A 10,481-nucleotide genomic window follows, 5' to 3' on the forward strand; every position below is an offset into this window, starting at 1 on the left:
GAAGCTTTTATTTTTTTGTTGTCCTTATTAGCTGGTGTCTCACAATCAACCTATTGACAAAATTATATTTTTTTAAGTCACAAAAAACTATTAAGTTTGAATCAAACAAGTAGGTCATTTATTAATCAAAACAAGTTTCATCGTAAGAAAAAATTACAAATATGATTCCAAACATATTAAAAATACCATATATTATTTTCAGCCATAGTACTTCAACGGAAAGAGATTCCTATACTAACCAATGAAAGTGGAAGAAATGCATTCTTTTATGTTAGAGAATTGACTCAAAATTGTTGATTGAAGATTTGGCAAAAATGGTGGCACGGTTTTGATTCAGAAATTGGAGGTTTGACTCCGCAAAAATTGTGGTGTGAAAGAAAAGAAATCATGACACGATTTTGAGGATAATGTTAGTAGTGTACTATGTATGCTAACGTGAAATCGTGGCAGGGTGTGTGCAAATTGTGACACGATTTGACGGAACCTATGCACTATTCAAAGCTTCATTCTTCATGTTTTGAGTAGGGCTTCAAGAGAGAGAAACTTGTGATGAGTCTTTGGTGAGAGGTTCTTTTGGGTTGGGAAACATTTGTAAATGCATTGGATGAGTGAAATTATTGAGTCTCTTGTTCTTGGGAAGATATTGGAAAAATTGTAGAAATTAGGTTTTGTTTTTATATAACTTGTTAAGGTTAATTTCTTGTTACCGTTTTGTATCTCTTTACAAAGAACTCACTGACAGTGGATTGGAGAGATCAATCTCTCCTCCAGAGTAGGTCATTGTTGGACCGAATTAGGTAAATATATCTTTGTGTGTTTGTTTCTCTTCTCTCTTTATCCTTTGCTTGTGATTTTGTGTTTTACACTTGGTGTGTTTCTTTTACTCCATACATCTAAGTTTATTGGTGTGATTTTGAGTACGAATTCACAACATTTAAAAAATGGCAATTGTTTTATCAAAACTTGCAAAATCCTTGCGCTAGGTGTGCACTAGGAAAGGACCATGGTGATTTTCACATATATTTTTTAATACTTGTTATGAATTACAAGTACGGTATAATTCAAATAACATATATTTAACGCATTTATTCAACAACCATCACACAGTTATTGTTGTTGCCAATTTATTCTAGCATACGAGTAATTCGCATACATAAACATACCTAAGTTCACATGCAATATTGTTCTCTTATCACAACCATATGCACCTAGAATTCATCACACATTATGCAACTACCAAGAATATATGCAGAGAAGAAAATGTCATCAAGACACTATACTACCATATACCAATAATCCTTCTCAGCCGGCTCTGCGAGCAATGGTAAATGAGCACCACCCGTGCGGCCCAGGATGCCCACCAGATTCGACCCTGTAATCCAACCTCGCCCATGATAGTGTCTAATGCATAAACCTTTACGGAAAATTGACCAGCACCCATGAGACCGAGACCATGGTTGTCAATTATGGAAGACTTTAAGAGCTTAACAATAGATTAATCAAAGTAAAAACTAAATTGCACCTTTGCGTTGCAAGCTAAAATCCAAGATTGTGAATAAACAAACATCCAAGATTGCATGCAATTTGTTCATAACTCACAACCTGTTGGTTGAAAGTGCAGAAAATCCAATGCCGTTTGTAAAACGATGTGCCAAGAACTCTTTCAAAGAAGTGTCTCTATATATTGGTAGATTTTCTTTAGATAACAGTTCCTTGATTGGACCAATCACTTTTGGCATTCCCTCGGATTCATGTGCTCTAAAAAGGGATGCGATTGAAATTCTTGGGCCAGCATGTTTTGCTAAAACTCTGTGTTGAACACTTGTGAACTTATCATTACTCACAATCTGTAGAAAGAAAAAAAGTGAAACCGATCATAGTCAATATTCAATTTTTATATGACATGTACGATGTATACGATCTTTGATACGATTTTAGACATTATGCACTAAGAGAAATGATAACCAGATAAATTATATCATGTGAAAGTTCACTTATGATATCAGGTGTAGTTTTTTTAGAAATGTGAAAGTGTGGAAAAATCATTCCCTCTTATGATGTTGGTATTTTGCATCAAATCAAATATTCATCACATTTGACTACAATGTCGTCTTTTCTGCTTATCTAGATAAAATTATTTAAGTTTATTTGCAATTTCAATCACCTTATTTACACTTGCTCACGGAATAAATCCTCTTTTTTAAAATTTGGTTTCTTTGTCCCTCAATTATGGATTCTGTAATAATAAGATCGGCTAACCCATATTTGACGACTCCAGAAGCAATCATTCATAGCCATTATGGAGAAATCCTTTATCAAGGAGATATTTTAGTTACATTCATATATGAAAAATCGAGATCCGGTGATATAACACAAGGTCTTCCAAAAATGGAACAGATATTAGAAATATGTTCGATTGATTCAATATCGATGAATCTCGAAAAAAGAATTGATGCTTGGAATGAGTGTATAACAAGAATTCTCGGCATTCCTTAGGGATTCTTGATTGGTGCTGAGCTAACTATAGCGCAAAGTCGCATTTCTTTGGTTAATAAAATCCAAAAATATTTGGATCCAAATGCGGTGATGTGGTAAGTTTTTCTTATTTTGATTTGGCATCAAACCTATATATTATAAATTCATTAGAATGATTCAACATCAACAGATTTATGTCACGTCAATAAAAAACTGTCACATGACAAATTTTGGATTCAAAAACCTGAGTGAGGGACTAAAATACTTCAATTTAAAAAGGTGATCGATTTCATAAGCGATTGAAAATAAAGGATCAAAATTGCAATAAAGTCAATTATTTAATAAGCTTAGTTATTAAATAAGCTTAGTAAAGATATTATGCATGATGAGCTAACCTTCAAAAGATCCCCAATGTTCACTACAAGGGCACCATGAGAGGGAGGCACATCAACCCATTGATTGTCATGAAGAACTTGTAAGCCACCAACATGATCCTGCAGAAGTATTGTCATAAAGCTACCGTCCGTGTGCTTTGTAGTGCCTATGGTTAACTCTGGCTCAGGGCATGGTGGGTAATAGTGACACAAGAGAAAAAACTTTTCAGCACCACCCATTTCTTTAAGGTGAAAGCGATTAAGACCTAGAGCTTCTGATAATAACTCAAACAAAGAATAACCAAGAGCCTTTACTTCTTTTGAGTACTCACTCACAATATCACTGCAGGTTTGTTATCATTAGCAAGTCATCAAAACAAGGAACTAAAAAAGGAAATAAGGATATTAACACCAATACACTAAAGAATAATGACAATTTGTCACACTTCTTTAGTTAGTTCTTGCTGTTATATATTGACAATATACTAAAGAATAATGTCACCAAAAAATGGAAGAGTTAAGACAAATAAAAAAAAAAACTATTAAATTTGTTGCTTACTCCTAAAGTAGTACTTTGGCAAACCTGCAAACTTTTGGTAGTTCTTCAGCTTTTGGGGGATGAGGTTCCCAGAAAAATGCAAGTGTGTCCCTCCAATCAGCAGATTGGTCTTGGTAAAGAGTAAAATTGGAGAGATAAACAACTTTTTTGGTGAGATCACGGGTGTAGTACTCCTTCCTCGCCTTGGCATCTTGTTGGTGAAATCTACAAGTTCCTTTGATCATCTCATCCAAAATATGTGTTGGAATTCCATGATTTATCACTTGAAAGAATCCCCATTTCTCACTTGCATTTTGAACTTTTCTCACAACTTCATCTCTCAAAAGAGGATCATCGTGGATTCCTGTTAAGTCAATTGTAGGGATGCTAAGCTTTAAATTTGATTCACTGATTGAGAGATCATTGATATTAGATTGTTCACAATGGAACATACGTGGAACTTTTGTGACACCATTTTCTACAAGTCCTTGGACACCAACCTTTGACTCATCAAAGTTTTTTAGTTCACTTTTTCTGTCATAAATTTGAGAATTCCCTGCTAAATCACTAGTGATTGTGGCCATCTTGTTTTGAGGTTATTATGTATATAAAGGGAACTTTGTCTCATGGATTCAAAATGAAGGGATTCGAGACGAGTTGATGGAAGAAAGAGGGAGGTATCATTGTTTCCTAAGATGCTCTGCATAAAAGGACAATCAAATTATTGTCATAACTTGATTTAATAAAGCAACTAGAGAAGAAGCATTTCCGATTTGTCCTTGTTAGTTACATTAACCTATTAAAAAGACTATCTGTTTTTTTTTACTCAGAAAAACATACATGCTTGATTCCAAACAAGTATGCCACTTATTAATCAGATCAAATTCTAAGGTCTTTCATTCCAAACATATACAAAACAAAACTCCTCTATTTTCAGCCTTAGTATTTCAAAGGTTCCTGGTTTAGTCTATGCTGGGTCTAAAAGTAAATAAGTATAATCACAGAAATTGTTTCATTATTAAAAATCAAATTCAAATACTAGCCAAGTATATCCTTTTAAGCAGAGTATATTAATTAATCTGTTGTTGTGTTCAACTCCAACCACATTATTTTATTTTTTTGGTACAGCACATTATTATATTATATATATATATATATATATATATATGCCGTATTCATTTAAACACAAAAAAAACTGATCGGAAGTTACAGCACTATCGGTTGAACAATTTGAATGGCGTATTGAACAACCATCATAACTAAGCCATAAAATCATCCATTCAACAATCATCACCCTTCTTGCTGTTGGCTATATTGCCCTTTTATTTCAGCACACAAGCACATTCACAAACATTAAGTTAACAAAGTTCACATGCCATACTGTCCTCTTATCACAACCACATACACCTAGAATTCATCACACATTATGCAACCATGCTAGAACATAAGCTTATTATTCACCAACTAATTTTGAGCAAGAGCAAGGAAGAAAATATCATCAAGCCTGTCGTTGCTAGGTGAGTTGCCACCATACACTAATAATCCCTCTTGGCTGCCTCGGCTAGCACCGGCAAATGCACACCACCCACGTGGTCCTGGATGATCACCTGAATCCACCTTATCGTCCAACCTCGTCCATGATAGCGTCTCCGTGTCTAATGCATAAAGCTCACCTGAAAATTGACCAGCACCCATGTGACCTTGGTCACTAGGGTCTATTTCCCCACCATATACAATTATGTGTTTCCCAATCAAACAGGTTGAAAACACGCTACGGGCCGTTGGTTTGAGCCCACTTGTTTCCACTTGGGCCCATGTCTTTTGGGCCAGGTTGAAGAAATGCACGTCATCCACTTCCATTCCAGCAAAACCATACACAACCCATATTTTTCCTTGGGCCACTGTTAGGCCCGGCCCACCTCTTCCCTTGCAACTTTCACCGGGAGATGGTAATTCCGCCCACTTGCCATCCACAACATCAAATGCCCATAAATCATTCAGCCTTCCGGCAACCCCACAGCCGCCGAAAACATACACATTTCGGTCATCGGCAGTCATGGAGTGATAGCTACGGTTAGGAGGCCCAATATCTCCACTTGAAATCAAGGCCCAATTGTTGGTTTTAGTGTCAAAAGAATAGAGCTCATTGAGTTCATTGTGTTCAGCATCTCTTCCACCAAATACATAGATGGTTTCTCCAACTGCAGCCATCGTGACACCTACACGTGGTGGCGGTGTGTTCCCGGATACATCGGCTACTGACCATGCCAAGGTATCTAGGTCGTACACGTGTAACTTGTTATCAACGGGGACACGTGGCTCAAACTCACCGCCGAATGCATAGACCTTCTGTCCTACTACGGCAATAGCATGTGAACTTCTTGCTCCTTGCAAGATTCCTCTTTGATCAAGCTGAAACAATAATTTAAAAAAAATCTGAATATTTCATTTTAACAACAATAGGGGAGTAGCACAAATAATTTTAAGAATGCTATCTAGTAGATACTGGTAGAAGATAACACAAGAGTCATAAATATCAAAATTCTCAGAAACTATTGAAGAATACTGGTAGTAGATTACAGAGATATTTTTCAACTTAATCAAAAGACTCAAAAATGAATGTTTCCTTAACTATTAGCCTGATACATGAACTATAACAATTTTTTCATGGAAACCTAATTCCTTAAAAAATCTTAAATTTACCTAAATATCTAAGGAGAAATATGTTATAATATGCAAGTGATAGCTAGAGAGGAGAAGTATCTTGTATGGTCTACGGACTAACGGTACTTGAAAATTGTTCATACTTTGACAATTATATGACATTCCTACCTAAACTTAAGTAAAAGGTCACAGTCCTCTGCATCCTTACATCTACAGGAACAATTAAGGATCTGTTTGGATTGATTTTTTTGAGCTTATTTACTTGCATAAGTACTGCTAAGACTGTTTGGGAGAACTTATGAAAACAGCTTATGACATTTTCATAAGTTGTTTTCGGCTTATTTCCATAAGCTCTCCAAAATAACTTACAAAGACAACTTATACATAAACATTTTGACTTTATTTTATCTTTTACAATAAAAATAGCTTATACACAAGCACTTATGTTATAAGCTCCAAACATGGCCTAAATCTAGAGAGAAAAATTTACGTGTTTAGTCAGATGCTATGAAGCACAGATACGTACACGTACAACGGACACTGACACTGACACTGGAACGCCGACACCGCTAATAATTTGAAAAAATCACATAATTCAGTGTAATTATATGTTCGGTGTCGGTGTCAAACACGACAAGTGTCCGACACAGGGACACGGCTGACCGGAGGAGTGTCTATGCTTCATAGGATAGGTCAGATATTAGTAGAAATTGAAGTTGGAAACTTAATTTTGACCTGAAATCAATATTTATGCTATTGAGAACCTGAGTGGTTTATCACTATCATCAATGTCACACGCAAAATCACAAAACAACTCATAAACTAAAACCCCCAATTTTTCATTTCACATACATTTTTCCACCTTTAACAACACAAAAATTGTATATGTTGAGGAAATCATATGATCCAATAAGCTAAACAGAACAAAAAATATATATGAATTATAAAAATCACTGAAATGAAATTCAAGAGTAACAGTGAAAGAGAGAACAGACCTTGACCCAACTGCCATGAAGTATCGCCATTGCTGGAATCAACAGTCACTAAAAGATGAACACCGAAGCGAAATTGGTGTCACTGTGTTGTATACGATAATGCGTTGGCCTAATATATAATCGTCATTGATTACTTTAATGTTTATTATTATTGCACCAGTAACACACTCTCACGTAGTACGTACCAAAGAATGATGACGGGTCATTTTCTCCTTTTTCAATGATCCCTTTCATACCAATCAAAAATATATATACTCACTACGTCCTAAATTATAAGAATGAAAAATTTTCATATTTATTAAAAAAACTAAAATATAGTAGTACTAGTTTATAATATATTGGTTTCTTGTGTTATTTTTTGAATAAGTGTTATAGAAAAATGTAAAAACATTTTTATTGGTTATTGATTATAGAGAAAATGAAAGGAGGAGCAAATTAAATATAGTTTGTATGTAATTTCCTTTTGAAAAATTTTATTTTTAAAATAACATAATTAAATGTGATAAAATTTGTCTTTTTTACTTATAATTAAGGAAGAAAAAAAAAAGTTTTTTCTTATAATTTAGAACGGATGTAAAATATAAGTTATCTAATAAATTTAAAAAGTGAATTGTTTCTTTTGATAAGAATAAAAGGGAGTGAAAATTTCATATTATAATGATAACAAACAAAAAGAAAATAATTTTACCTGACATTTCATATATGATATTAAAACGTAATTTTAGAACGGTTTAATTTGTATATTATTCTTGATAAGACAAGAGCACAATGCCGTTAATTTGTATAGATAAATGATATTTGTACAATCATTTTTGTACAACTTTTGTACAACATTCTCTCTCATACTCATATTATCTTCTTATTCTCTCTCTTCTTTTTTTTCTCTCTATCTTTTTTACCAATAAGAAGAGAATACAACAAGGTTGTCCCAAAAGTTGTACCAAAAGAGTTGTTCAAATATCATTACTCTGAAAGAGAAATAATATTTGAACATCCATTTGGTGACAACTTTTGCGACAACTTTCTCTCTCATACACACATTATATTTTTACTTTATCTCTCTATTGCTATGATTTCCATGTCAATACTACTTTTTCTTTATAAATTATGGTTGTCAAATAAGTTGTGACCAAATTGGTTGTTCAAATAACACTATCCTTTTAGAAACTAAGTTATATAAAGGTGACATTATGATGTGATTTGACTAAATACGTGTTTCTAGACATGATATATGTTAATAAGAAATTTGGCTCAAATGGTTAATAAATTTTATCAAATGACGAATTGTTCAAAAGAACCTAATATCGATTAATTGAATGGTTAACATGAAAAAAATACATGTTCTATTTTCTTTTATTACTTGTGAAAATGTTTATGACGATTTATTTTGTATAATTATTTTATACTAACCATTAATCACAAATCGTCAACAACAACACAACAAAAATTTACTATTTTATTTTTAAACATGGCTCTATTGTTCACTGCTCAATTGGTAGAGACATACATTAATATATGCAGGGGCGGAGGTTCGAACCGGACACCTCACTTATTTACCTTGCAAAAGGTAAATTCTAACAATTAAACTACTTGACAAAAAAATACATGGCTCTATTATGAGATGTTGTAAGAAGATTCTATTTGCAAGTGAAAACTATAGAATTAATTTTGTTATGAAACAAACGAACTAATTTGTTGCTCATGCACATGCAAAAATGTCGAAGATTAGTGCTAGTCCCATAGTTTTTTATTCAAATTGAATATGTATTAGGGATATTTTGATCGTAAAAATGAAATAAATTACTATTTATCAAAAAAGAAACGGTTGTAATTTCTTGTGTCTATCTTAGATTTATCATATGGTCATTATCAAAAAGAAAAGATTTGTCAGAATGGTTTATGACACTTTCTCTAATTTTTTGAACATCTTATCGTTCTTTTCGTAGACGAGAAACAAACAACTGATAAAAACTCACGCACATAAGAGAGAGATCATTTGTTCAATTCGTGTAACCACGGAAAATATTAAACTTAACATTTCAGTATTGTCACTTTAACTATATGTACAGATGAATATCTTGTGCTTATATTAGTGCTAATTTACAATAATGTTTGCTATTTTTGTAAGAAAAAAGAACACAGTTTTTTTGGTTAGAAAGGCAAAATAAAGAACACAGTTTCGTATCATCTGATAATAATGTTGTCCGTTGTTTGATTATGGTAAAAAAAAAATATGTGATTGATTCCATGGATCACACCTTGATGATGTAATGCCAAAATTTTAATTTTGCAATTAATTTAATTTAATTAAGGGCCACAACCTCACAAGTCACAGTCCACTGGTTGCTTCTTCTTCTTCTTTTGTTTAAAAAATAGCTTAAATTGTAGGAATCTGGTTTAGGTGCTATGCGATTTGACGATTTCAAATATGATTGTTAATTATAATTTATTTTTTAATAGATTGTTAATTACTCTTCTAAATATAAGTCAATTTTACTTTTTAGGTCCATTCAATTAATGATGTATATCTAAAAACACGTGTTTAGTCAAATCACGTCATAATGTCACTAAAGACCACATACATCATTAATTGAATGAATCTAAAAAGAAAAATTTGTTTATATTTAAAAACGGATGGAGTATGTTATTAAAATTGCTATTCTCCGTAAGTAGATTGTGATGAAAGTGCCTAAATCATGCTTTGTTGTAATAATATAATATGACAAGTTAATTGTCAACCATAGCACAAACATGAATATAATAACTGTCACTAGCTTTGCTAAAAAAAAACTGCCACTAGCTCCTTAATTCCAAAAATATAACTATCACCAGCACACATTCAACTATTGCTTTTAAAGAGTAGTACAAGAATGTGTTTAAACAAGTATATGTTATCATTGCTCTTTTGTAAATGTGAAGAAGTTTTTGAAACTTGTCTTAATACTAATGATAACTATTCATGTAGTAGTGTATAAGGTGAAAGATAATGACATTTTAAGAATTACAAAAATATCAAAATTTTATAAGAAATGTCTAGAAATTTACATTAGATAATATTTAGCTTGAAGTCAATAAAGACCAATAAACAGTGGCGAATCTTAAGTTAATTTGTTGGGGGTGTCAAATATTGGTAGCATAAATCAGTTTCAAACCATTATCAAAATTATAAGTTGCAGTGGTGGTCGCTTGCTTGAGTGTTACATGGATGACATCAATTCAACTCCCACCAGTATATCTTTTCTTGAATATAAAAACATTAAAAATACAATTGAAATATAAAAAAGTGTGTGGGAGGGTCGCACACACGTCTTCAAGACAATTGGGGTTGTCTGACCACTACAACAACCTAAAAACTTGTGATATATTATGATTAATATGCTATGGGTCTCCAAGGAGATCCGCCCCTGCCAATAAGACATCTTTTAGCTATGCCGT

At 32.9% G+C, this 10,481-nt stretch overlaps 2 protein-coding genes across 3 annotated transcripts; both read right to left on the minus strand.

The window, feature by feature from the left end:
- Positions 1–66: 66 nt before the first annotated feature.
- LOC11405673 (1-aminocyclopropane-1-carboxylate oxidase homolog 1) lies at positions 67–4,350 on the minus strand. 2 transcript variants are annotated; one of them, XR_003009274.2, is made up of 4 exons: positions 3,433–4,350; positions 2,871–3,192; positions 1,523–1,847; positions 67–1,414 (listed from the first exon to the last, which is right to left on the minus strand). XR_003009274.2 is itself a non-coding variant. In XM_013608842.3 (3 exons), the coding sequence occupies exons 1-3, from the start codon at positions 3,969–3,971 to the stop codon at positions 1,596–1,598; spliced, it is 1,113 nt and encodes a 370-aa protein (XP_013464296.1). In that variant the 5' UTR covers positions 3,972–4,350; the 3' UTR covers positions 67–1,595. The 2 variants fall into 2 exon arrangements, 1 of the variants encoding a protein (XP_013464296.1); XM_013608842.3 differs by having other exon boundaries at positions 67–1,847.
- An 88-nt stretch (positions 4,351–4,438) lies between these two features.
- Positions 4,439–7,204, minus strand: LOC11406190 (nitrile-specifier protein 5). The gene is made up of 2 exons (XM_003596116.4): positions 7,047–7,204; positions 4,439–5,799 (listed from the first exon to the last, which is right to left on the minus strand). The coding sequence occupies exons 1-2, from the start codon at positions 7,074–7,076 to the stop codon at positions 4,852–4,854; spliced, it is 978 nt and encodes a 325-aa protein (XP_003596164.1). The 5' UTR covers positions 7,077–7,204; the 3' UTR covers positions 4,439–4,851.
- Between the last annotated feature and the right edge of the window lie 3,277 nt (positions 7,205–10,481).

Source organism: Medicago truncatula, chromosome 2 (genome assembly GCF_003473485.1).
Source record: "Medicago truncatula cultivar Jemalong A17 chromosome 2, MtrunA17r5.0-ANR, whole genome shotgun sequence".
Lineage (NCBI taxonomy): Eukaryota > Viridiplantae > Streptophyta > Magnoliopsida > Fabales > Fabaceae > Medicago > Medicago truncatula.